The 27,725-nt window shown below is 45.6% G+C and overlaps 1 protein-coding gene across 3 annotated transcripts in view; it reads left to right on the top strand.

Moving 5' to 3' along the window:
- The window catches only part of FOCAD (focadhesin), a 364,090-nt gene extending 336,625 nt beyond the window's left edge, over positions 1 to 27,465 (top strand). For all 3 annotated transcript variants that reach the window (XM_073542693.1, XM_073542692.1, XM_073542694.1), the window contains 8 exons: positions 1,075 to 1,190; positions 1,934 to 2,194; positions 4,655 to 4,744; positions 4,863 to 5,040; positions 10,516 to 10,613; positions 10,784 to 11,026; positions 26,091 to 26,166; positions 27,071 to 27,465. In XM_073542693.1, coding sequence (XP_073398794.1) covers positions 1,075 to 1,190; positions 1,934 to 2,194; positions 4,655 to 4,744; positions 4,863 to 5,040; positions 10,516 to 10,613; positions 10,784 to 11,026; positions 26,091 to 26,166; positions 27,071 to 27,144 — 1,136 coding nt within the window. In that variant the 3' untranslated portion in view covers positions 27,145 to 27,465. The remainder of the gene's footprint in view (positions 1 to 1,074; positions 1,191 to 1,933; positions 2,195 to 4,654; positions 4,745 to 4,862; positions 5,041 to 10,515; positions 10,614 to 10,783; positions 11,027 to 26,090; positions 26,167 to 27,070) is intronic.
- Positions 27,466 to 27,725: the final 260 nt, after the last annotated feature.

The following is a 27,725-nucleotide window of genomic DNA, read 5'->3' as shown; positions in this document are numbered from 1 at the left end:
AGGGACTCGCTGCCTCAAGATCGACCATAGCCAGGTGGATTCGCTTGACTATTCAGGAGTCTTACCGCATCAGAGGCGCACCGATTCCAGCAGGGATCAGAGCGCACTCTACTCGGGCAGTGGGCGCCTCTTTGGCTCTTCGGCACCAGGTATCGGCGGAGCAGGTTTGCAAGGCAGCAACCTGGTCCAGCCTGCACACATTCGCCAATCAGTACAATATCCATACTCAGGCTTCAGCAGACGCGAGCCTGGGTCGAAGGATTCTCCAAGCAGCGGTGGAGCACCTTTTAAGACAAGAGATGCATGTAGCTTGGATTGGTGAGTCGTCTCCCCACCCAGGGACTGCTTTAGGACGTCCCACAGTCCTGTGTCCCCCAATGAGGCGAAGGAGAAACATGGATTTTTGTGATAACTCACTGTAAACTCCTTTTCTCCGAGACACTCATTGGGGGACACAGCACCCACCCTGTTAGCCAATTGGCTCTTTTTGTTTTGTTTATTTATGATACTAGGTGGGTTTTCTAGACATGTTGTTACCTACATTAAGGTTGATTTTGTCTTTTTGTGATCTCCTACTGCTTTTACACCAAACTGGTTTCGCCTGCAACCGAGGCGAGGGTGTATACTGCGGAGGAGGACCTAACCTTTTTTTCATTCACTTAGTGTCAGCCTCCTGGCTGCAGTAGCATACACCCACAGTCCTGTGTCCCCCAATGAGCGTCTCGGAGAAAAGGATTTTACTGTGAGTTAATGTTTTTTTGTTTTCTTTTGCTAGCGGTCAACTTGTCTGCACTTCCAATTGGCGTCTTCATCAGTCCAGTGCCAAACTACTGGCTCCCATTGCTGAAGGTTGATGCCAATAATACACCTGATTGGCCACAGCGGTCACATGCTGACCACTTATAAACAAAAATCTGCAACGTAGCGTCAGTTCTGGACCACCAGGGGAAAGAAGAAGTGAGCAGTGTTTTTTATTTTATAAAAAAAAATAAAAGTTGGACAATCCCTTTATCGTGACCTGTCGAGTATAATGGTAGATTTTGGTCTTATACAGTTTTTTTCCCTTTAAATTAGGTGAAGAAATCCAAAAGCTCTGTGTCCAGATAGCAGTGACGCAGGCCCAGACGTCTCCAAATGCAGCTGTGCTGCTTGGAATGTGGGTGGTGCCGCCCTTAGTTTACAGCCTTAATGTAAGTAATGGTTCACAGGCTTTACTACAAAAATGTTGTCATTCAGCCAACTGCATTTCTAGATTATCCTTACAAATGGAAGCATAGACTTGGCATTTAAACAATCTACCTGTGCAAACCCTTACTTCTCATGTTCTCCACCTTATCGCATTCCAATGTGTATGGGACCATCCACCCTCTACAGATGATGTTGTGAGTGGAAAGGATCAGACACTCTGAACTCAAATGCCTAATCCCTTTGTTCTCCTTGAGGAGAAGCTAAGGCGTCTGGTTTGCGGTTTATTCCTTCTCCCCATTTAGTGTACATATGTATGGGGGAGAGAGTGGATGACGAGAATTGCTTTCTGCGAACACCTATTTAATGCGTATGGCCGCTGGGGTCCTGGGTTTAAATCTCACCTTGGTCAACATCTGCAAGGAGTTTTTATGTTCTTCCCGTTTTGGTGTGGGTGTAGATTATGAGCCTCAACCAGGACAGTGATGTTGCTGTCTGTAAAGTGCTGTGGAAGTTTATGGCGCTATGCAAATAAGTGAAATGAATATGAACTAGACAAATATCTAGGCACAGTTATAAGTGTCCTTCCATCACACTCTCAAGGGTCCAGAAAGGTGAAATATTGAACACTTCCCTAACAAATTTGTCCTGGTTTTAAATATGTATATTTTTCTAAGTCTTCATTGTGTTCTATTGTCATCCACGTCCTTTAATTTCTCCAGCATTTAGGTAATTGTTTGCATTGCAGGTCACAACCCGGACATACCTGGTTACCTCTTTGAGTCTATGGATGAAGCATGTATCCGAGGATAAGCTGCAGACTTTTGCTGATGTGTTTATGGTTTCACAGTTTGAGTCCCAGAGTAAGACACTGGATATGGAGATCTCAAATAATATTTTGCTGGGTTTGTCTCAGGCTATGAAGCTTTCCAATCCTCCACAGTATTGCTGGAGCTTTCTGTGTAAAACCATAGAAAGACTATACCTGCTATTACCAGCTGAGATTCAGGTAAGCCATTCAAAATAATGTAATACCTAAATGGTAACTGCCCTTTCAACAATCTTTCCATAAATCAATAATACATGTGAGATTTCTGCTTCTTTCTCCACTTATGAGCCACTTCTCCTTCCCCCTGCCTCCTGAACTCATCAACTGTAAAGCGCTGCAGAATATGTTAGCGCTATATAAAAAATAAAGATTATATCATTTACTCGGAAAAAAACAATTAAAATCCATTTTTCTCAAGACAAAATGGACTATCAGCTTTACAGCTTCAAATAAAAGAAGACTGAGAGGAGACTTAATGGCTGTCTACAAATATCTCAAGGGCTGTCACATTTTAGAAGGATCATCTTTACTCTCATTTGCACAAGCAAAGACTAGAAGCAGTGGGATGAAACTGAATGGGAGGAGACACAGATTAGATATTAGAATAAAACTTTTTGACAGTTAGGGTGATCAATGAGTGAACAGTCTGCCATGAGAGATGGTGAGTGCAACTTCAATGGAAGTCTTCAAACAGAGGCTGGACAGACATCTGACTAGGATGATTTAGTGAATTTTCCTTTGAGTAGGGGGTTGGACCAGGTGACCCAGGAGGTCACTTCCAACTCTACCATTCTCTGATTCTATTATTCTATGATATGAAGAGTTAGATGGGGGGGGGAGGAATAAGGAGCACAGTGGGAAAGCAAGCAGAGGGAGTCAGATCACTCTGCAGCTCCTGGTAAATGAATTAACACCTCCCAGAGCTGGATTCGCAGCTATGTTGCACAGTACTATTGTACAATCTTTTCCATACTGGTGCTTCTAAGAATCTGCTCCACATAGATATTAGCAGGAATCCTTCATGTCTGTGTGTGGTATGTGTGGGAAACTTCATAGCAGCCACTCTCCATCCACTAGCTCAGAGACAACAGAGAATTTGTCATGATCCAGTGTTGGATCTGGCGGTATTAAAAGCACAAAGTGAACTTTTTTTACTTTGGTTAAGTTCAAAGGTGTTTTGACTGTCCCCGGTGGTGGTTGTGGTATTGCACTTTGGGTTTTTGTGCACTTAATTAGGTATCAGGTGTGACACCCTATAAAGGTGTGCTAGAGGTGTGCAATCACTGCCTGTGATATTGTGAGAGTGTGTTCACTCTGTTTTTGGAGAGCCTGGATGAAGGATGGAGCTGGTGAGGAGTCCTGCGCAGCTTAGCCAGGGGGGATGTGTTGCAGCTATGGTGTCTGGACGAAGGGCTCGCATGGCGTGGTGGGGTCGCAGTGATGGAGTCAGCGGGAAGTGTCTGCATGGTCTGGTGGAGTGGCTACTATGGAGAGTGGCACTCAACATGTGGGACTTGGCCGCTGAGCTGGACTCAAGCATGCTTGACTTCGTGGCAGAAGCTGAACACTTCCTTGGGACTCTGGTACTAAGCAGCTGCAACTGGTGTTGGACTCTGCTCCAAGGCTGCACTAAGGTGAAGGATCCTGTTATGGTGATGGATCCAGGTGGAGGAGAAGATGCACTCAGGTGGAGGGCTCTGTTGCTAGGAGCGCACGCAACAGAGCAAAGCTAAGTGGTGTTTCCCCTGTATTGTCTCTTTCCTCATGTGTGTTATTAGTGCAGTGGTGGGATTAGTTTCCGCACCGACCTATTCCCTAGTGAGGGTTTAGGGTCAGGGCGAGCTAGGGCGTTGAGGTACGCGTGCGGCGCCCGGTGCGAAACCGGCATAGGGAACGTTAGGAGTGCAGGGACACTGGCTCAGGGGAGCTCAGGAGGTCTCCAATTCCCTTTTCCCTATTGCAGGGCCCACCATTGTTAAAGTTACCCAGGTTCCCCCCTTTATTATTTAAATGCGCCTTACTGGAGGCGGTGTTTCCAGATATTGTATGTATAACGTGTAATACCTAAATTCGCCGGGTGGAGGCGGCGTATCCACCTGCACGTTTTATTATTTAAATGCGCCCCACTGGAGGCGGTGTATCCAGGATCACGTGTGTTATGGGTCCGCCTTGCGGCATCATCTGCGTCCTGACACACGTGACCATGACAGAATTAGAGATAAACGTCTGATGAACATTGCAGGGTAGAGATTCTTACACAACAGCTAATTATGAAGTCGCTTGAAACTAATAATAGACTTTAACTGTATATACACTCTGTCCACTGTTAATAGAATTTTCTACCTTAAATTAAGTAAACTTGGCATATTTATTGCGTGAGCAACCCTTGTGCGTCTGTATTGAATAGATGATTAGCAATGTGCCATGAACACCGTTGATGCTTGTGCTTACCCAATGACGGGATGGGATTGGGCTCTGTGCAACTTGTCAATGTGTCGGCTAATGAGCTTAGGAAATGGCAAACAATTACTTACAAAAGACATGGCACTTATTTATGACCATTTTAAAAGGAATATGTATTCTTTAGTTTGAGGCGATCCACTTTCTTTTTATGTTTTTACATATATGCCTTTGATGCAGAAGTCAAATATGGGGATTTATATTGAAGTCTCAAAGTGCATCTCAGAATTGGCCGACAGTGAAGTAGAAAGAATTTGCTGCATTTCCAAGGTAAAGTCCTAAAGCCTACAGTAGCTGCTCTTTTATATGACATTCATTGTGACAGTAACCTTTATGTAGTTTGAACTTTCCCATTATGATTTACTTTAATTCTATACCTTATCTGCAGGACAATATCATAAAGTCAACTTTTGTTCGAGTGTACCTGACTTCTCAAGGGCGGCTGCCGCTGTCATGCTTATGGCAAGTGATAGAGGTGGCTGTGGAGTGCAGTGACAATCAGGCAGTCATCTGGATGTTGTTACAGACTTTCTATCAAGCAAGAGTCCTAAGTCACCAGAATACAGGTACTATGGTAACTAGAATTGGAGAAACACAAAACTGAGAAGGAAATACAAAATCAAAATAAAAGCTGAAGCAAACACTTGCCTCTCTCTGTCTGCAGTGGCTTCTGCAGGCTTTAAATGTAATCTGCCTTGTAGAAATGTAGCGGATGGTTCATCTGATGAATTAGGCCAAGTGTTCACACTATCAGTATTTGGTCAGTGTTATACATCAGTGGAAAAGTATAACAGAAACCCGTCACCACTTCTGGATTTATCACCCACTCCTGGGTTTGGCTTACAGATACGATATGAAATACTGACCAAATACTGAACGTGTGACCACAGCCTTAGATTAGTGGTAATTGAAGACAGAATATTAAGTGGACATTTTTACTACTTTCCAATGAAAGATAAAGCAGTGTGAGCCCCACCAAGTCTGTAATAATCAAACCAATCTTCAAGTTGAATAAGAATGATAGCAGAAAATGGACAATATTATAGGAAGTGTTGTTAGTGTTTTTTTCTCCTTCGCCTCATTGGGAGACACAGATACTGTGGGTGTATGCTTCTGCCGCATGGAGGCTGACACTAAGTGGAAAAAAAGAGGTTAGCTCCTCCTCCGCCGTATACATCCTCTACCCTATTGCGGGCGGAAATCAGTTTTTTGCTTAGTGTCCATGGAGGCGCACACGTCTGGTTTTTTGCTCCAGACTTTTTTTCCATGAAGATTAGACAGGGGCAACGGATCCTATTGAAAGGGTCCGATTTCCCCAAACCAACAACGGGTGAGCACGTGCGAGTGTCCTTCCACGTATCCTCTCCCGCGACATGGGACACGATGCCGGACTTAGCCCTGACCACCCCTCGGTATTGAAACCATGGGCTGTACAGAGGCACAAGACTAGTCCATGCAGCACCCACTGCTCCACCAATGCTTAGACTGCGGTGCTGCAAGGCGGCGGACGGTCCCTCTCCTCACCCACAGAAGGGGTTAGATGGAGCTAGGGTGCCTGTACCATCCTACTTTTTCAAGGCCCTCTCACATACCTGAGCTGGGAAGCCGAAGAGGATCGTCAGTGAGGAGAGGGCCTGGGAGGGCTCCTGCGGCGAAGATCCGGGGCTGGAGCCCTTAGCCGGCGACGCCACCGGCCATTCTTGGCTGAGCGTGGCCAGTTTTTGCGGCGCCATGGAAGGTCCGCCTCCGGGCCACGCGTCACTTCCGGTGGCCCGCCCCCCAGGCCTGGGCGGCGGTGGATAAACTTAGTCCCCGGCTTCGGAGCACGGCTAGGTCGCAGAGCCAGATGTACCGCCCCTGGAGTGGTTTATATGCTGGTGGCCCGCCCAACAGCTGGTGGGGCGCGATTTTGGTGTGGAGGCGTCCAGGAACGTGGGGGCACAGGACTGGGGTAAGTGCTGCCCGAGAGGCCACGCTACAGGGAAAAGCGAGGTGCTGCCTCCTCCCCCGTTCCCCAGCAGCGGACAGATACAGCATGTCCGAAAAAGCAAAGACGCACACTTTTTTTACGCTGCATGCATCTCTTGTCGGGCTGCGTTTCCGCGGGCGCAGAGCAAGCGATTATGCGAAGCCTGCGAGTCCAAACGCGCCCATGAGCCCTCCCCTGCGACTGAGGTTCCGAACTCCCCGGAGTGGGCTTATCACTGTCACAGTCCATGGCGTCGCTTACGAGGGCAATCGAGTTCCTTCAGGCCCCAGATAAGGGCAGGAACAGTGGCTCGCCGGCCTTAGAGGGAACCTCCACCTCACTAGAGCCTTCGGCCTGCAGGGGCCGGTCTCATTCCAGGCAGACCCGGGGGAAGAGAATCCACGCGGTGTCACCCAGTCCATCCGGTGCTTTGGCATCCGTACATTCTGCTTCTCGCCAGTGGTTGATAGCGAGCAGACCTCAGATTTCGACTCAGACGAGCCCTTTGACCTGGATGCTCCAGAGTCACGTGAGACAGTGGACAGCCTCATAGAAGCGATCAATCAGACCTTGGGGATTGAGGATGATCCCGCAGCAGCTACAGGGCATAAGGTGGCGTTTAAGCGAGTGAAGCGGCCACACAGAAATTTTCCTCTCACCCTGAGTTTGAGGACATAGTGCAGCGGCACAGGGAACGACCAGACAGGCGTTTCTCGGGTCAAAAGGCACTCGAAGCAAGGTATCCATTTGTCCCGGACCTCCGTAAAAAATGGACGGAATCTCCGATGGTGGATCCACCGTTGTCACGCCTAGCCACTAAAACTCTGTTATCCGTACCTAGAGGTTCCTCTATTAAGGATCCCATGGATCGCCTCATAGAGAGCTTAGCTCGCTCAGTATATGAGGTGTCAGGATCAGCGCTCTCTCCCTCGTTCGCAACTTGGGTAACCAAGGCCATGATCTCATGGTCAGAATCATTAAACAAGGTCGCGCAGGAGCAAGAGCTACCTGCAGAGATATCGGAGATCGCGAGTCAGATCCCGGTGGCCGGAGACTACGTAATCAATGCATCTTTGGATGTGACCAATTGCTCGGCACTTGCTGCCGCTAACGCAATTTCTATCAGAAGAGCTCTATGGTTAAGGACATGGCGGGCCGATTCTACTTCCAAGAAGTCCTTGACTTCCCTGCCCTATCAGTGCGACCGTCTATTTGGGGAGAAGTTAGATCAACTTATCTCTGACTCCACAGGAGAAAAGAGCGGTGTTCTCCCTCATCAAAAGGTCAAACCACCTTTTCGCCACCCTTTTCAGGCATGTTTTCGGGCGTTTCGCAACCCCGGGTGGACCACAGCGGCCAATTCCACCGCTTCAGGCCGCCCCATCCAGGATATGGAGTGGCAGGTCTCATATAGAACCAACCCATTGGGGAGAATGCGTACTCAACAGCCCAGGTCGAGGGGATCCAGATCCCAAAGATCGTCAGCCAAATGACTCGAGGCGTTTACCAGACGACACCAGCAAGATGGGCGGCCGACTACTCTGGTTTCGCCACGTCTGGTTCAGTGTCGCAGACGACGCATGGGTAAAGGAGTAGGTGGCCTCGGGTTACAAAATAGTTTGTCAGAAACCCTCCAAAACATTTTTTTCTTTCTCGTCTTCCCAGAGTGAATACCGAGGCAAGAGCTCTGTTGGGAGCCATCGAATCGCTCCACCGCAACAGGGTCATTGTTCCTCTGCCAGAGCACGAAAGGGCTTCTATTCCAACCTGTTTGTGGTTCCCAAAAAGGACTGGTCTGTCAGACCTGTTTTGGACCTCAAACTTCTGAACAAATTCATCAGGGTCAGACATTTCCGGATGGAGTCTCTCCGTTCAGTCATATCGGCCATGGAGCAGGGAGAATACTTGGCCTCGGTCGACATCCAGGACGCATATCTGCATATTCCCATCTTTCCTCCTCATCAAAGGTTCCTGCGTTTCGCCATCAACGGTCGACATTTTCAGTTCGTGGCGCTACCTTTCGGGTTAGCCACGGCTCCCAGAGTATTTACAAAGGTTATGGCAGTTGTCATGGCCATATTGCATTCTCAAGGCATAGTCGTCTTGCCTTACTTGGACGACCTATTGGTCAAGGGCCCTTCAAGACGGGCATGCAAGGAAAATGTCAACATCACACTAGATACTCTTGCCCGCTTAGGGTGGTTGGTCAATGCGAAGAAGTCATCCCTTGTGCCAGCTCAGAGGATTTCCTTCTTAGGAATGTCCTTCGACACTTGCCGAGGGTTGGTGATTCTCCCTCAGGAAAAAGCCCTAGCTCTCAGACAGGGGGTTCGGACTCTTCGCCAACCAGTCCCTCATACCATTCGTTTCGGGATAAGGATTCTAGGAAGAATGGTGGCAGTCTCCTCGGCTGGGGAGCGTTGTTTCGCCACCACACGACCCAGGGACGGTGGTCGCCAGAGGAGGCACGCTTCCCGATCAACTTATTGGAGATACGAGCAATTCGGCTGGCTCTGCAGCAGTTATCATCACTTCTTAGCAGGCCGCCTTGTCCGAATCCAATCGGACAACGCCACGGCGGTGGCTTACATAAATCACCAAGGGGACACCCGCAGCAGAGCAACCATGCGCAAGGTGGGGCACGTTCTTCAGTGGGCCGAAGCAAACCACTCGGTGATTTAAGCAGTCCACATCCCGGGCGTGGAAAACCGGGCGGCAGACTTTCTCAGCCGGCAGGGTCTGGTGTCCGGAAAGTGGTCACTACATCCCGAGGTCTTCCAGCAGTTTTGTCAACTGTGGGGAACTCCGGATGTGGACCTGATGGCGTCCAGAGTGAACGCCAAGGTGCCCACATATGTCGCTCGGGCCAGGGACCCGCAAGCAATCGCTGTGGATGCGTTGGTTCTGCCATGGAACCAGTTCCGCCTCCCACATCTATTTCCCCCACTGCCACTACTCCCGAGAGTCATCAAAAAGATCAAGACGGAAGGGGTTCTGGCGATTCTGCTGGCCCCGGACTGGCTCCGTCGAACGTGGTGCGCAGATCTAATTCAGCTGCTCGCCGACGTGCCTTGGCGACTGCCAGAACGCCCAGATCTACTTTCTCAAGGGCCGATTTGCCACCCGAACTCAGGGGCCCTGTGTTTGAAGGCATGGCCGTTGAATCTTGGATTCTAACCCAGGCAGGGTTTGGGAGCAAGGTAGTCGCTACAATGGTTAGCGCCCGGAAACCTGCTTCAGCTCGAATTTACCACCACACCTGGAAGGTGTTCTTTGCTTTGTGACGAGGCTGGAGTGTTTCTCCACTGAGATTCTTGATTCCCAACATCTTGGCCTTTCTCCAGTAAGGCCTAGGGTGGTTTTTTCTGGACATGTTGTACCTGTATTATGACTGATTTTGTTGTCCTCCTACTGCTTTGGCACCAAACTGATTTCTGCCCACAATAGGGGCGAGGGTGTATACGGCGGAGGAGGAGCTAACCTCTTTTTTTCACTTAGTGTCAGCCTCCAAGCGGCAGAAGCATACACCCACAGTATCTGTGTCGCCCAATGAGCGTCTCGGAGAAAAGGATTTTACGGTGAGTTTATCACAAAAATCCCTGTTTTACATCTTAAAGGGTTTTTCTAGGCACAGAAAAAAGGAAAATTGACTGTAAGAACCCCTTCCAAACACCTGTTACCTATATTTTATTTATTGCTCCCTTTAAAAGACCAGCAGCCACCATTGTCATCTTTTATTGTTTTATAGAGGAAGATCTATATCTGTCGCACATTCCCTCTCTGTGCCTACCCCCTCTACCTGCAAAGTACCATTGGAGCATCCCTGGGCAAATTCCGGCATGTGGCCTATTACTGTCTGACCTGTGGCCTGGCGTATTATGCCACATGGCCAACTGGCGTTACAGCTTTACCGGTATCTGCATCCCTGGGATGCAGATACCGGTGAATTCACTGGTGGAGGAGGGAGTCCACTACATCTTTTTGTAACATACATATTTCTTATAATATAACAGTATATGTATTTCTGAATATTTGCCACACAATCTTCTGGTTTATTTCTTGACTCTTACAGGAATTTTAAAGCGATTGGACTGGCTGCTGGATTTAATCAGTTACATAAGAAACATAGCTTATAAGTCCACGCCTTTGCAAAATGTTCTTCTGAGTAAGGTAAAGAAAATGTATGCTATGTAAATGGAAAAATATCCTATTTTTATGCAAACTGTAGATCACAGTGTGTGAACGTCAACTGATGGTTTTGTGTGTTTTTTTTCCTTTATGTTTTTGGATTGTATTTTTGGCAGAGTTTTATAATTATATTAATATCTCTTCTTGTTTAGGGAGTGGACTTCCTGCTGTATGTTTTTGCTGGGTCAGTAGTGGCCTGGGGTGATCATGCTACACCTTTAATCCTTGGGATTCATGGCAGATGGTTGGAATGGAACCGGAAATCACCATTTACCCCTGGTTCTTTGGGCAAGCACTCCATGGACATTTTGACAATACATGAATGTTTTACTGCATTACCAGCAAGCTTACAGTCACTATTAGCTAAAGAGCCTTGGAAGGCACATGCTCAGAAGGTACAGTACATCCCCTGTATAATTGAATCTCTATATATTGCTTGTATTGAGCTAGCTTTAACACTTTGAGTCCTTCAGACACCCTAAAAGCAGGAAACAATACCAGATGGCTTTTAACTGGCCATACATTACAAATTTCAGATGACTGATTTCTGAACGATGTTTTTGGTTACTCTATGAAGGTTGGATTATTCTAAGCTTTCCTTGTTTGCATATATACAGTGGGGAAAAAAGTATTTGGTCAGCCACAAATTGTGCAAGTTCTCTCACTTAAAAAGATGAGTGGCCTGTAATTAACATCATAGGTAGACCACAACTATGAGAGTCAAAATGAAAAAACAAATCTAGAAAATCACCTTGTCTGATTTGGCAAGATTTATTTTTCAAATTTTGGTGGAAAATAAGTATTTGGTCATTAACAAAAGTTCATCTCAATATTTTGTTATATATCCTTTGTTGGCAATGACAGTGGTCAAATGTTTTCTGTAAGTCTTCACAAGGTTGGCACACACTGTTGGTGGTATGTTGGCCCATTCCTCCATGCAGATGTCCTCTAGAGCAGTGATGTTTTAGGCCTGTCGCTGGGCAACATGGATTTTCAAATCTCTCCAAAGGTTTTCTATGGGGTTGAGATCTGGAGCCTGGCTAGGCCACTCCAGGACCTTCATATGCTTCTTATGAAGCCACTCCTTCGTTGCCCTGGCGGTGTGCTTGGGATCATAATCATGCTGAAAGACCCATCCACGTTTCGTCTTTAATACCCTAGCTGATGGAAGGAGGTTTGCATTCAAAATCTCACGATACTGCCTTCGACCGTTCCTAAACCAATAATCATTAATAGGGGAACTAGGCAATGTTGCCCCCTATCCCCAGCCCTATTTGCTATGGTAATGGAACCTTTGACGCAAAAGATACGTTTACACCCTGATATCTCAGGTCAAACTGTTGGTAAACAGGAATACAAGGTCAGTCTGTTTACCGACGACCTCCTTTTAACTCTGACAAACCCCCATGTATCTTTGCCTAATCTTATAAGCACACTTAAACACTTTGAGGAAATTTCAGGTTTAAAGGTCAATGTTGATAAATCAGAAATTATGTTCCTGAACATCCCTTCGGATGAACAAGCCTCAATAATAAAGAACTTTCCGACACGCGAAGTGATATATCACCTATTTAGGAATACGGTAAATCTTATGGCATCCAAATCCACTCTTTTTAAGCATAACTATACCCCCCTACTTCAAAAACTTAACACAATCCCTATTGAAATGGTTCTCTCCGTGTTTCTCGTTCCTGGGAAGAATGCACTGGATAAAAATGGTCTTATTGCCTCAATTTCTATATTTATTCCGATCTCTACCCATCCCAATATCTCTAGTGACCTTCAAAACGATAAACTCACACATAACACGTTTTAGCCTGAACAATAAAAAACCTTGTATCTCCCAGCAAATACTGTTCAGGCACAAAAGACAGGAAGGAGTTTCGCTGCCGAACTTCAATCTTTACTATAAGGTGGCCCAGATTGCCCAGCTGGCAGGGGTCAACGCAGAACAACATGTGCCCATCTGGCCACAAATAGAAAACTCCCATATAGCACCATACTCCTTGAAAAGCTTAATTTGGGCTACAAGGCCTTTGCCGAAAGATCTAGCTCTGCATTCGCCATACACTTTTCATTCTCTACGTGTCTGGAGAGCAAATAGATTTCAATTTGCATTACAGTCTCACCCCTCTCCACTTCTAAAGCCCCCGTCACACACAGCGAGATCGCTAGCGAGATCGCTGCTGAGTCACAAGTTTTGTGACGCAACAGTGATCTCACCAGCGATATCGCTGTGTGTGACACTTATCAGTGACCGGCCCCCCTGCCGGGTATCGCTGATCGTACTCGAATGGCCTGGACATTTTTATGATCGTTGGTCTCCCGCTGGCCAGCACGCATCGCTGCATGTGGCAGGCGGGAGACCAGCGATCAGTGAGCTGGAGCTAGTAACCAAGGTAAACATCAGGTTTCTAAGCGCCGCGCAGCGCTTAGAAACCCGCTGTGTACGTTAGATACCAGCACGCTGGTGCAAGGAGCTGGTAACCAAGGTAAACAGCGGGTTTCTAAGCGCCGTGCGGCGCTTAGAAACCCGCTGTTTACTTTGGTTACCAGCTCCCTGCACCAGCGCGCTGGTATCTAACGTTCACTGCGGGTAACTAAGAAACGTGCGTCGCTTGTTATCGGCGTCGTCGCTGTCCTGATCGCTGCTGAGATCTGCCTGTTTGGCAGATCACCAGCGATCATGTAGCGACACACCAGCAATCCTGACAAGTTCATATCGTTGTCGGGATCGCTGGTGAGTCGCTATGTGTGACGGGGCCCTAAACCTGTTTAACAATCCCATGTTCCCACCAGGAGTTACCTCCCGGAATCAAGCATGGTGGCAACAGAATAAATTAACCAGCCTGCAAAGTCTATCTACTCACTTTAAACTAATGTCAAAACAAGAGTTCATCACAAAATATCAAGTACCAAGGTCGGAAGCTTTCAGACTGGAACAAATTTTTCATTTTTTACAAAATCTAACAGTAAACTCTACAAATACAAAGCCCACAACTTACGAATTAAAATGTCTATACGACCCATTGGGTAATAGCCTTATATCTCATCTTTATTCAACATTTAACCAACCTAGAGAATGCTTGAAACTGAAGTCTATGGAACAATGGGAAGCATATTTAGAAATCTCCCTCACACCACAAAGGTGGTAGAGGTGCTACGAAAAAATTATGAAGGGTAGCAATCAAATTTCGCTTCATGAGACATCCCTTAAATTGTTCCATAGAATTCACTATGTACCTAGCTTCCTACACAACATCTACCACAAAATCCCAGGCAACTGTTTTAGGGGGTGTAGTGATAGTGAGGACATGCTCCACACATGGTGGACTTGTCCGATAGTGAAATCTCTCTGGAAGGATGTGGTAAAATTAATTAATACAGCCATAAATAGGAAATTATTATCTCCGTCTGTATTACTGCTGGGGGACAGACCAGTCAATGCCAATAATAAGACTTGTCATCTTATTGATTTTATTACTATGGCAACCAGGAACCACATAGCTAGCAGTTGGAAAACTAAAGGTCCCGTTACATTTAGCGATGCACCAGTGAGCCCGACAACAATACGACCCGGTCAGGATCGCTGGTGCATTGCTAAATGGTCGCTAGTGTGCTGCCAAACAGGCAAATCTCACCAGCGATGCAGCGATGCTCGGCGGTCGCTACCTGTCACATGCAGCGATGATGATGACTTCCGCCCGCGTCCATTAGTCGCTCGTCGGCGCCAGCAGGAAGCCGACTATGAGAAATGGACCAGGACGTTCTCGCGCGATCAGCGATATCCAGCGGGGAGCTGGGTCGGAGGTAAGTGTCACATGTAGCGAGATCGCTAGCGATATCGCTATGTGTAAAAGGCCCTTAAGACGCTTTCAATAACGCAGGTGAAAAGAAGGGTTAATTTGATAATTCTGTATGAAAAAATAGAAGCCATTAGATCCGATACTTTCGATGCTTTCCAAGGTATCTGGGAACCTTGGATCCAGGCATTTAATGGTGAGGACCTCTCTAGGTCGATGTCTTTATCTATATAGTTTATTGACATGGTAGTTACTATCTACATGTGTGTACTCTGAACCGCTTACGCTAGTATTTCACGTCAACTCATCTTATATTATTGACACTCAATGTATTTCCCCCCCCCCCTCTTTTAACTTAATTTGGTTATGTTAAAACTGTTGTTTAGCAAGTCTTTCAAACTAAGATGACAAAGGCAAGGATACTATATAGGTTTCACATGCTCTTTCTTAAATATTTCCCCCTGCGAGGGGATCCTTGCACTCTAATGTGAACATATTTCATGTTAAATGATGTTTGTTTTTTTTAAATTTGTTTATTAACCATAAGCAGTTATATAACACACACATTTGGTACAAGATACCAGGCTTGATACAAAGTATATATATGCTCAGATAACATGAAAACGTGAAGCATAACATGTACACCAACCGTGTGTAAATAAAGCAAACAGTATCAATTAAATCACAGTAGTATCATGGTATTTTACCAGTAATAAAACCTGCCTAGCTTCTAAACCCTACCTGCATCTACCAAAACATAAACTATTCTGCAGCCTACGTCTATACAATGTGCGACATCTCCGCTCTGCAAAGTGAGATTAGAGGAGTTCCACCTCTCCCAAATTTTCTCGAATTTACCCAGGCACCCTCTATTCTGATACAGTGTACGTTCATATGGGATAATCGCATTTACCAGAGTGATCCAGGACCCAAGAGAAGTAGGCGAATTCCCCATCCACCGTAATGCTAGTATCTTCCGTGCCATGAATAGAGTCTCCCGTAGAAAAACCCCAACATAATGACCCCATACTTCCTCATCCCACACTCCAAACAGACAGGTCAGTGGTTCAAGGGGAACAGGGGATTGTACCAAGGATGTTAATAATGACGTCACCCCCCTTCAGGATTGCGCAACAACAGGACAGCACCAGATCATATGGATAAAGTCTGCATCTATTGAATGACATCTCAAACATTCTGATGACGGGTATCGGCCCATCTTAAAGAGTCGATCTGGAGTCAAATACGATTGATTAATAATATACAATTGTATCATCCTATTGTTGGCAGACGGAGATACCCAGATTGGTGACTCCAGGATTTCTTCCCATTCTTCACCCTGTGTATCTGGGATGAGTCTCTCCCATTTCTTCTTAACTGAATCTAGGGTACATTCTGTCCCCACTGACAACAAATATGTATATAGAGAGGAGATGAGACCCTGAGGGCCCTGTGATTTGAGAATCCCTATCAGGGGTAGAGACGAAATGGCATTATCTATACCCGTACATCTCATGTGCGACTGGAAAGCTGATCTTAACTGTAAATAACGGAAAAACTGGGATCTCGGGACACTGCGATTAACTTGTAATTGCTCAAAGGATACCAATGTTCCATGATCATATAGATCACCTACCGTAGAGACACCATACTGAACCCAGAACTCAGCGGATGGATGCTCCAGTAGTACCGGGAGGTAGTCATTATTCCATAGGGGCATTTCAGCTATAACATCCCCAAATCTAACCCCCCCCCTAATCTGTCTCCATATCGATCGTGCCAGACGAAGCAGAGGTAGCAGTTTCGGGACATTTTTCTTCATTTCCAAAAAACCCAGTGGGCAACTAATTCCTGTAGCATGAAGTAGATGACTCTCAGAATTCGGGAGATGACCTCCAGGCATTCATGTACTTATGGCCTTAGCCTGTCCAGCTAAATAATAAGAAATCAGGTAACACTGCCCCTCCTCCCCTCTTGGGCCTCTGCAGAGTGGCTAGTCTAAGTTTAGGCCTGGCTTTCCCCCAAATAAAGGATGTGGTTTGGGAATTCAGATTAGCAAAAAAGGATTTGGGCACCACCACAGCACTATGTTGAAGAAAGTAGCTAAGCTTGGGGAGTATATCATTTTAATTAGATTAATACGTCCGGCTACAGACAGTGGAAGTTTACCCCAAATCGCGAATTTACCTTTGACCGTCTCCAATAATGGTTGTATATTGAGTTGCAGATCAAATTTACTACCTTGAGAGATATGAACACCCAAATATTTAAAATTGGTCACAATGGGCAGTAGGGAGAGAGTCTCCAGTCGTGACATTGGAGCATGGGAAAGAGGCATCAAAGCAGATTTCGCCCAGTTTATGTATAGGCCAGAATATGTACTGAATTTATTTATGGTAGTGATCACTCTTGTCAGGGTTTGCTCCGCCTTGTCCATAAATCTCACCATATCGTCAGCGTATAGGCCTATGGTATCCATCCAACCTGCTATTTCTATACCAACAATATTAGGGGAAGATCTTATGTGAATTGCCAGCGCCTCAATAGCAAGAGCAAAAAGGGCCGGGGAAAGGGGACACCCCTGAATGATTCAGATATGGAGGTATTTACGATGACCCGGGCTTTGGGCTTCATGTATAAAACATTAACCCATTCTTGGAATCTATCGCCAAATCCATACCTCTGTAAACATGCACGGAGAAAAGGCCATTCAAGCGAGTCAAAGGCCTTAGCTGCATCTAGCGATGCCAGTGCCCATTCATTATCTGGTACCAGAGAGCTATATTGAACCGCTGACTGGACTCATCTGATATTTATGGAGGTGCTCTTCCCCGGCATAAAACCCGTCTGATCGGGGTGTACAAGATCTAATATAACTGAATTTACTCTTTTGGCCAAAATTTTTGTAAAAATTTTATAATCCACATTTACTAGTGATATAGGCCTGTAAGATCCACAATCTAAAGGGTCCTTCCCCTCTTTTTTAAGAACTATTATATTGGCCTCATAAAAGGACTCCAGCATGCATCCCCCCTCCCAGATCCCACGAAACACTGTCAACAAAAGGGGTGCCAGTATATCCTGATATTTCCTATATAACTCCACAGGAAATCCATCCGGCCCGGAGGCCTGCCCGGAGGCCATGTCTTTTATGGCGTCCTCTACCTCCTCCAGAGTAAACTCAGCATCCATAAAGGCCCGCTGAGAAGGACTCAGCGTAGGAAACTCTATATCTGACAAATAATTTAGACACTCCGGGCCGTCCACATCAGTCTTAGAATTGTACAATGGACCATAATAGTCAGAAAAGCACTCTAATATCTTCTCAGTTGAGGAAACCAAAGTACCACCTGAATCATCTCCCATCTCTCTTCTTGCTCCCTCTTTGACCGCTTACAATTTGGCTTCCGGTCACACCACTCCACTGAAACTGCCCTTACTAAGATCACCAATGCGACACTACTCTGTCCTCCTCCTCCTGGACCTGTCGGCTGCCTTTGACACAGCCCATTCCCTATTATTACAGACCCTCTCATCCCTTGGCATCACAGACTTGGCCCTATCCTGGATCTCATCATACCTAACAGACCGGACATTCAGCGTCTCCCACTCACATACCACCTCCTCACCTCACCCCCTATCTGTCGGAGTCCCACAAGGTTCAGTCCTAGGACCCCTGCTCTTCTCCATTTACACCTTTGGCCTGGGACAGCTCATAGAATCTCATGGCTTTCAGTATCATCTCTATGCTGATAACACACAGATCTACATCTCTGGACCAGATATCAACTCCCTACTAACCAGAATCCCTCAATGTCTGTCCACTATTTCATCCTTCTTCTCCGCTAGATTTCTGAAACTTAACATGGACAAAACAGAATTCATCATCTTTCCCCCATCTCACGTGACCCCCCCCCCCAACGAACCTATCCATTACAGTAAATGGCTGCCCACTCTCCCCAGTCCCACAAGCTCGCTGCCTCGGGGTAATCCTTGACGCTGATCTCCTTCAAACCACATATCCAAGCCCTTTCCACTTCCTGCCGACTTCAACTCAAAAATATTTCACGAATCCGTTCATTCCTCAACCAAAAATCTGCAAAAACCCTAGTCCATGCCCTCATCATCTCTCGCCTTGACTACTGCAACCTCCTGCTCAGTGGCCTCCCCTCAAACACTCTTGCACCCCTCCAATCTATTCTAAACCCTGCCCGACTAATCCACCTGTCCCCCCGCTATTCCCCAGCTTCTCCCCTCTGTCAATCCCTTCACTGGCTCCCCATTGCCCAGAGACTCCAGTACAAAACCCTAACCATGACATACAAAGCCATCCACAGCCTGTCTCCTCCATACATCTGTGACCTCGTCTCCCGGTACTTTCCTGCACGCAACCTCCGATCCTCACAAGATCTCCTTCTCTACTCCCCTCTTATCTCCTCTTCCCACAATCGCATACAAGATTCTCTCGCGCATCACCCCTACTCTGGAACCCTCTACCACAACATATCAGACTCTCACCTACCATCGAAACCTTCAAAAAGAGCCTGAAGACCTACCTCTTCCGACAAGCCTATAACCTGCAGTAACCACCGATCGACCAAACCGCTGCATGACCAGCTCTACTCTCGCCTACTGTATTCTCACCCATCCCTTGTAGATTGTGAGCCTTCGCGGGCAGGGTCCTCTCTCCTCCTGTACCAATTATGACTTGTATTGTTTAACATTAATAACATTATTGTACTTGTTTTTATTATGTATACCCCTCCTTACATGTAATCCGCCATGGAATAAATGGCGCTATAACAATAAACAATAAATAATAATAATAATAATCACAAATCTGTAGAATTGTGTTGGTGGCATTATGCTGCCGCACTAAGTAGGCCAGAAATTTACTTGCCTGATTCCCCATTTCAAAATAAGACTGCCGGGCAAAAAATAATTTACGTTTCGTCTTGGTATCAGTGTATTGAGCATATAACGTGTGAGCGGCCAGCCATTCTACCCTATTACTGTTAGTTTGATCTGATATATAGGCTGCCTCCGAGTCTTTCAGACGTCGCTCCATCTCGCCATCCTCCTCCGATGTCTCCCGCTTAATGTAAGAAATCGTAGAGGGTAGACAACCCCGTAAATAGGCTTTAAGAGCATCCCAAAATACATTTAATATTTCGGGGTTCGGGGTGGGACGAGATGAAGCAACGTAACTGATCTATCGTCCTATCGGGATGTTATCAACTTCAGCCAAAAAGGGTTCAGCCTCCATGCCATCCTATTAGTCAATGGCCCAAATTTAAGCTTGAGAATAACTGGACTATGATCCAAAATCCCCCTGCTTCCATGTTTGATATCATCCACCCATGCAGCCAGACTGCTGGACCCGAAAATGTAATCTATGCGAGACAGAGAGTGTTTAGTGGAGGAATGGCAAGTGTACTCCCTCGTCTCTGGGTGGCGCACTCTCCATAGATCCAGCCACCCACTACCCACCATGAATTGTGACAGTTGGGACGTGCCCTGGGGGGAGACCCCACCCTGTACTCCATCACCCAGTCTCAATTTATCAAGATGGCTATTCATGACCAAATTAAAATCTCCCATACAGATGACATGTGCATCCGGGTAATTGAAAGCAAAGCTCGGGGCCTTTTGAATAATTGACATATTGGCCGGAGGGGGATTATAAATACAAAGAATGACATATTTCTGAGAGTTAATCAGCGTATGCATGAACACAAATCGTTCCTCGGGGTCCTTCCGGGCCTCCCTGGCCTCCCACCGAACATCCTTATGAATTAACAGTAAACTCCCCTTGAGTAGCTGGTGTGAAAAGCATGTATAAACCATTGCACCCACGGTTTCTGTACCCACCGAACCGTATCTCTAGTTAGGTGCGTCTCCACCAGGGCCACAATGTGAGGACGGTAATGTCTAACTTGTGAGAACACCTTAATTTTTTTTCGAGGGGTTTTTAAGCCTCTCACATTCCAGGTCACACAAATCAGCTTAGAACCCATTCCTCCCTATCTGAACATGGTGCATAGAGGTGCCCGATCCAGGTGCAGAGACCCCACACAGATAGCAGAATTTGGCGTTGGCTGCGGCCTACATCTAAACAACTATAAAAATTAAAACTTTTGAAAAAGAAAAAGCAAAACAGGAACCTAGTAACAGAGGCGTACAGTCTTATGCCCCTATCAAAAAATAAACAAGGGGGGATACCATCACTGAATACAGCGTCCGGTATAGCTGGTATCTGGGAATTCGACGAGAGAGCTCCAATTAGACCGTTAATTGAGAGGATCTAAAGTGACAGCCGCCACATTTGGATTCTTTCGCAGGGGATCCTCTGTGGGACCGCAGCCACTCAGTCGCCTCTGTCGGATCTGTAAAAAATACGGAGGAACCTTCATGAACAACTCGAAGTCGAGCTGGATGCATCATCGAGTATACAATGTTCCTGTCCCTGAGGCGTTTCTTGACCTCGGTGAATTGTGCCCACTGTTTATGCAGTTCCATTGAGAAATCCGGAAAGATGGAATCGACAGCATTGTCAAACTTAATAGGGCTTTTCAGTTGTGCAAGACGTAGAATGGTATCTCTGTCCTTACAATTGGGCAAGCGTGCCAGGAAAGTCGAGGTGGGGCTCCCGGAGGCAGTGGTCTTGTAAGGACTCTGTGAGCTCTTTCAACAGCGAACATTGAAGAGAATTCATCCCCCAGAGAGGTCTTAAGCCAATCCTCCAAAAACTTCTCAGGATGCTGACCTTCCGAGCGCTCAGGCAGACCAACGATACGGATATTATTCCGGCGCATTCTGTTTTCCAGGTCATCCGCCTTCTGCTTCCAAGCATTCATGGAGCCCGCCACCTTTGTTAACTTAGCCTCCATGGGTGTAATGGTATCCTCTACCCTAGACACCCTTGTCTCCACCTCTGTAATGCGTCCCTTCATGGCCTGCATGTCCTGACGGAGTCTCCCCACCTCCGTATAAACATCCTCAATTTTCTCCGTCAGGGATGTCTTGGTCAAGGAGATAGCCTGCATCAATTGCTCAGATGCTTGTTTAAGGGTCAGGTCCTCCTGTTCCATCTCCTCCTCACACCCAGAAGGGCGATTTTTGCACTGAGCCTGAGAGGAAGTGCGCCTATTATGTCGTGCACTTTCAGCGGGGTCCGGTCTAGCAAACTCCTTCTATTTCTCCGCTGCCGCTCCTGCCCCTTTTATTCGGCTCATGGTTATCTGCAGCACAGTCAAATGGAGCAACTAAAATGCGTGGTCTAGGTGTCACCCACCAGAGATGGAGATTGCAGCAGGGCTGGAAACAGTTAATTATATGTCGGGCTGCAGCAGGATGCCTCAGATATTATGAGGATGGCTACTGGGTACAGTGCAGATCTTTATGGCCAGAGGAGGGAGAGGGGGGCCCCACAAAAGCAGCTGCAGTGGGGGAGGGTGCACTAGGCCTCCTCTTGTGATGGCATCAGCCGGCACCTCCGGTTATCTGACAGCTTCTTCACTGCCCGGCGGCGGTGCAGCAATATGATTCGGCGCTGCAGCTCTCTGTGGCTGAGCCGCACGCCCAAGATGGACGCCGCCTCGTGGGGAAACCGGCCGCCCGCCCCTGTCTCCTCCACTGCCCGCTCTCACAAGCCGCCTCCTGACCTGCCGTGAGGTACCCAGGAGGGTCCCAATATCCAAGAGGATCCAGCTAGGTGTCGGTAATCCACAAGAAGGGGTCCCAGGTTCAGGATCTGCCAGGATAATGGAGGAGCTCTCTTTACCAGCATCCTCTCCCTCTCAAGGCATAGCCATGCCCCCATTAAATGATGTTTTCTTCTCAATAAAAACGTTGAAACTAAAATCTCACAATACATGACCCCATTCATTCTTTCATGTACATGGACCAATCGTCCTGGTCCCTTTGTAGAGAAACAGCCCTGAAGCATGATGTTGCCACCCCCATGCTTCACAGTAGGTATGATGTTCATTGGATTCAACTCAGCATTCTGTCTCCTCCAAACACGATGAGTTTTGTTTCTACCAAACAGTTCTACTTTGGTTTCATCAGACCATATGACATTCTCCCAATACTCTTCTGGATAATCCAAATGCTCTCTAGCAAACTTCAGACGGGCTCAGACATGTACTGGCTTAATGATTGCCGTATGTGGAGTCGGGAAGTAATTTTTTTCCCCAATGTGAAGCTTACTGATTGCCACATGGTTTTTTTTTGCCTTCCTCTGGATCAACATGTTAGGGCAGGTTAGGATAGGATATGGGTTGAACTAGATGGACTTTAGTCTTCCTTCAACCTTAATTACTATGTTACTATGTTATCAGAGGGACACATCTGGCACTGCAGGATCTGAGTCCCTGGCAGTGTAGTGTGTTACTGATGGTAGCCTTTGTTATGGTGGTCCCAGCTCTATGCAGGTCATTCACTAGGTCCCCCCGTGTGGTTCTTGGATTTTTGCTCACCGTTCTTGTGATCATTTTGACCCCATGGGGTGAGATCTTGCATGGAGCCCCAGATCGAGGGAGATTATCAGTGGTCTTGTATGTCTTCCATTTTCTTATTATTGCTGCCACAGTTGATTTCATTACACCAAGCAGCTTGCCTATTGCAGATTCAGTCTTCCCAGCCTGGTGCAGGGCTACAATTTTGTTTCTGGTATCCTTCGACAGCTCTTTGGTCTTCACCATAGTGGAGTTTGGAGTGTGGCTGTTTGAGGTTGTGGACTGGTGTCTTTTATACTGATAACAAGTTCAAACAGGTGCCATTACTACAGGTAATGAGTGGAGAACAGAGGAGCCTCTTAAAGAAGTTGTTACAAGTCTGTGAGAGCCACTTTTTAGGTGACCAAATACTTATTTTCCACCATAATTTGAAAAATAAATGTTGCCAAATCAGACAAGGTGATTTTCTGGATTTGTTTTCTCATTTTGATAGTTGTGGTCTACCTATGATGTCAATTACAGGCCTCTCTCATCTTCTTGCACAATTGGTGCCTGACTAAATACTTTTTTTTCTCAACTGTATCTGTTGAGTTTGTAACCACAACACCCTACAATAACTGGCAAAATCATAAATGGCAAATCAGCTTTTTGACAGATATCTGTCATATGTCGGCATCTATCACACTCGTTTGTATCGAGAAAAGGTGCTGACAGCTGTAAGTAAATGGGCTAAATCTACCTTTTTGCTCGTACAGTATCTCTTTTGTATGGCCATCTTTAGCCTTGTAAAATTGACACCCGCCAAACTGCAGATGTGCTATAGGACTACCATTTATAACATGCCACTGGTATTTCAGGGTGCTGAATTGTATAGTAGGAATGCTAGCACAGCGTAATAACGCGACTCATCCCTTCTGTCTTCTGCTCTCCTGGTCGCTACATGTATAAATATATAGCAGACGTGTGGGAGAAGTCTAACTCTTCCCGATGTGGAGGAGAAGAGCCTAGCTTTACTTAGCAGACTGCTATAAAACTCTTCAAAGGCTTGCTCACTGAGCCTGTAAGTAGGCACAAGCATATACTACTTCACTCTTTTTAAAACATAGGGAATAATGTACATATTATAGTGAAAGTCCACAGGAGATGGGAAAGAGTGAGCAAATTGATGCAAATAAAGGGACACTATCAGAAAGTTCAACCGCACCCCTCCTCCACACATACACAACAGACCATATGGGCATGTATGTAGCCCATTGATAGATACATGCATTTAAACCATGAATTTGGAGAAATACATGATTTTAGCAGTATGCGAATAAAATGTGAAGTGCTCTGAGCAGAAGAAAGCACTTAGTGAAACTTTGCGTATTCAGGTGGTTTACATCCTTTTCACCTGAATGGTTGCTGATTGTTAATGTGACATCAGGAGCGGGCTAGGAAATCTTGTGTCTGCACAAATGAATGGTCGCCTCACTTCTGTGCACAAAGTTACCCTTATACTGCAGAAGTATATAGCCTGTTACTTCAGAGATGTCCGAACTGTCAGACTGCTGTGAGTGCCAGCAAATAGCTGAGTGCAGCACTCGCCAAATTCTGGCAGGCCAAGAGATAATGAATAGAGTGGAGGTGAAAGAGAACCTATCATATCCCAAAATGCTGTTAATCTGCAAATACAGGGTTAATCTGAAGTTTAATAGTATTCTGAAGCCTTGCGGCCACTGCACTGACAGCCTGGCTACTGAGAGGAAATAGGATAAATTACAACTCTGTTGTCAGGTATCCTGGGGCCAGGTGCTCCTACCCTTTCCCTAGCATGAGGGGGCACCCTATCTATCCCTGTTGCCCAGATTACTTCTGATGGTGAGGACACCGGGGCCATGTATCTTGCTGAGCTTCTGAATCCTCCCTTAGTCTGTTCCCCTCCCCCACCAAGGGAAGTCGGGAGTAGTAGTGTATGGTAATATACCAACCAGACTAACAAGGTAATATGAACAGGGATAAAGGAAAATACCAATCATACAAAAATACACCCACACAAACAGACGGAGATACCGGGGAGTGAAGCAAGGGCAAAACCAAAGAAGGAGAAGAAACAGATTAGCACATAACCAAAGCCAAGCAACAGTCGCAAGATAAATCCACCAAACTAATCCTCAAACTGCCAAACTCCTCCAAGCTCCTGTGCCATGCAGATTGAAAGCTAACTCTGGCATTTCTTGAATGCCTGAGGACTGTTTAAATAGGAGAGGTGAGTGGCTAACAGTGAACAGCTGATTCTTATGGCAGGAAAGCTGCCAGGAGCGCTCAACTGAACAGATTAACCCCTGCACTGCTAAAAGAAACCTGCACTGTTTAATATGATGGTGATGTGCTTCTAATCAGTGCAGGAGTAGGAGAAATCAGACGGTGCGGTCTTCTGACTCGTCTCTGTCATGGTAAACCTGTGATACAATTATGACATATTTCTTAGTTTTACAAATTTGGTGTATTGCAAGTTATATTGTCTTGGGTAAAAATGTTCGTCAAAAAATAGAAAGAGGCATATTATTACCCTGCTGTAAAATATATAGTGATACCCCTGGCTGCAGGTCCTGCTAGACTCGTTGGGTAGTACACAATGCATACCCAGGGTGTAGACTGTCTCTCAAAAACGAAAAAATGATAAATCTGTGTGCCTTACAAGCACTTAGCTTAAAAGTAGGATACCTTGAATATTTTATTACACAGCTGTTTAGATGCAGGATGAAAATTGTAACATATGGCATGAGTCCAAATACATAGCATTTCTACGGCATATGTTCTCCTTTATGTCCGCTGAAATCAGAATTCTCGCAAGAGGGAAAGCCATAGTAGCAATGTCACCTGTGTAAGGGGTGAAATAATATGAGATCAATTGAATAAGGGCGGTTAACAACAATAGCCACAATATACAGAGCTGTGCTGTTCGGCTCTGTTCACAGCTGAAAATAGCTAATTAGTGGAGGTGCAAGTTGTCCAACCCCCACTGAGCTGAGATTTATGACCTATCAATTTCAGACAACTCCTCTAAGCATCTGTTTAGTTTTCTGTAAGTAATGTACCGGAATATAGACTTACTTAAATTAATGAAATGCCAGTTATTTCTTAGTTACTCAACCTTGCTTGATGACTCCCCTTTTTGAGACGTAATCATTATTTTTTTTTTTTTTCTTATACAGTTTATTGATTGGATGATGAATCTCCTTGAAAGTCCTGAAGGAGCCTTATCAGAGGCATCGAAGAATGTTTTGGAAGGTATGGCTACTGTTGGATGATATGAACGCTAGATTCAAGTCTGTGAAACGTCTGGAGATGTGACAATGTCAGTCTGTGGTACAGTTATCCATTAGGGTATGTGTACACAGCGTCTTTTTGAGACGGGTTTGAAAGCAGAATCCACCTGATAAATACGTTATGGAATACGTAAGGGCTAACTAAACTCTTAGAAGAATGAACATATGCATTTCTATGTAAAAATAACTTGCTGTGCATATGTTTAGGCTCCAGATTTTCATAAGACACCAAGTGGTTAAAAGAAGTGACCTGACTATTTTTGAAGTGTTTTTCACTTTACTTTGTAATAGAAGTCAAAGTCAATGGGGAGGTTCAAAAGTGCTAGCAGTTTCTTCATTATTGAATGGAGTTCAATAAATATCCGGAAAATACCAGTGAAAAAAAAGCATGACAAAATGCAGGAAAAAGCTTGAAAAACCTTATTAGTCCAAAATTTAAAAAAGCACTCTGGAAAAGTCAGAAATAATGCTAAAAAGACTGCACAGGACAAAACCTTGGTGTCACCTGTCTGTTTGCATATCATAAGACTAACTAGTAATTCACATTTGTAGAGAAATGTAGAACATTACTCAAGAGACTTACAGCTTTGCCTCAAGCATAGATTTACTGAAATGTTCTAGACCCAAGAAAAACTCTGCTTTTGTCGTTTTGCAATAATGTTGTAAAACACCCTTCATCATGCAAGGTGCCTCAAGAAATCATGAGGATTGTGTTGGGGAGATGCTGTGGACCTAACAGTATGTAGAATGCTAGTTGTGTTGCGGTGAATCTAATATTTCAGGTCGTGGGTATGGGCTTCTAGGTAGGTACGGTATTTCTTTTTATGATTCAGGATAAAGTAGCTCTTGTTTTTTTTTTCTTTCAGCTTCCCTTTTTAACTTGAGAAGTCTTCCAGAGTTTAAGAGGAAAGCAGTGTGGACCAGAGCCTATGGCTGGTAATGATCTGCTGGGTCATGGATCACCTCACCAGCATATAATTTATACTGATACTCACATGCATTTTGGTCTGAAAATGTACGCCAAATCATTTTTAGACTAAAAGAAGTGTCCTTTATAGCTGAAATGACAGTCAGCCAGACATAATATCCATCATGTATAATGTCCGGGACTTATCACTACAGCGCTCGTATCACTTCCTGAAATGAAAATTCTCCATTCAGGTCAATATTATCTTCTTTACATTTCTGTATCTGTAATCTTCTCTAGTCTCTGTACACTTTCATCAAGTGGCAGATCTGAAATAAAACAATATCTATTGTATTTGTGGTTAAAGTAGAGTTTTCTTTCTACAGATTTGTTTCCTATATTGCAATGTTCAGGCATAACGTATAAGGCTACGTTCCCACGATGAGCATTGGGGGAGTTTTTCATGTCACAGACTTTCTTCCCTTGTAGTGCAGTGGTAGCACACTTATGCAGTGATGAGTCAGTGACCCAGCAATGTTTATTTTTTTTACTCATTTAAATAGGACCATTAATTCCACAGCACTTTACAGACATTATTGGCACTGTCCCCAATG

This window comes from Dendrobates tinctorius, unplaced genomic scaffold (genome assembly GCF_039654945.1).
Source record: "Dendrobates tinctorius isolate UK_male_01 unplaced genomic scaffold, ASM3965494v1 ptg000128l, whole genome shotgun sequence".
Lineage (NCBI taxonomy): Eukaryota > Metazoa > Chordata > Amphibia > Anura > Dendrobatidae > Dendrobates > Dendrobates tinctorius.
This window is presented reverse-complemented; position numbering and strand designations above follow the sequence as displayed.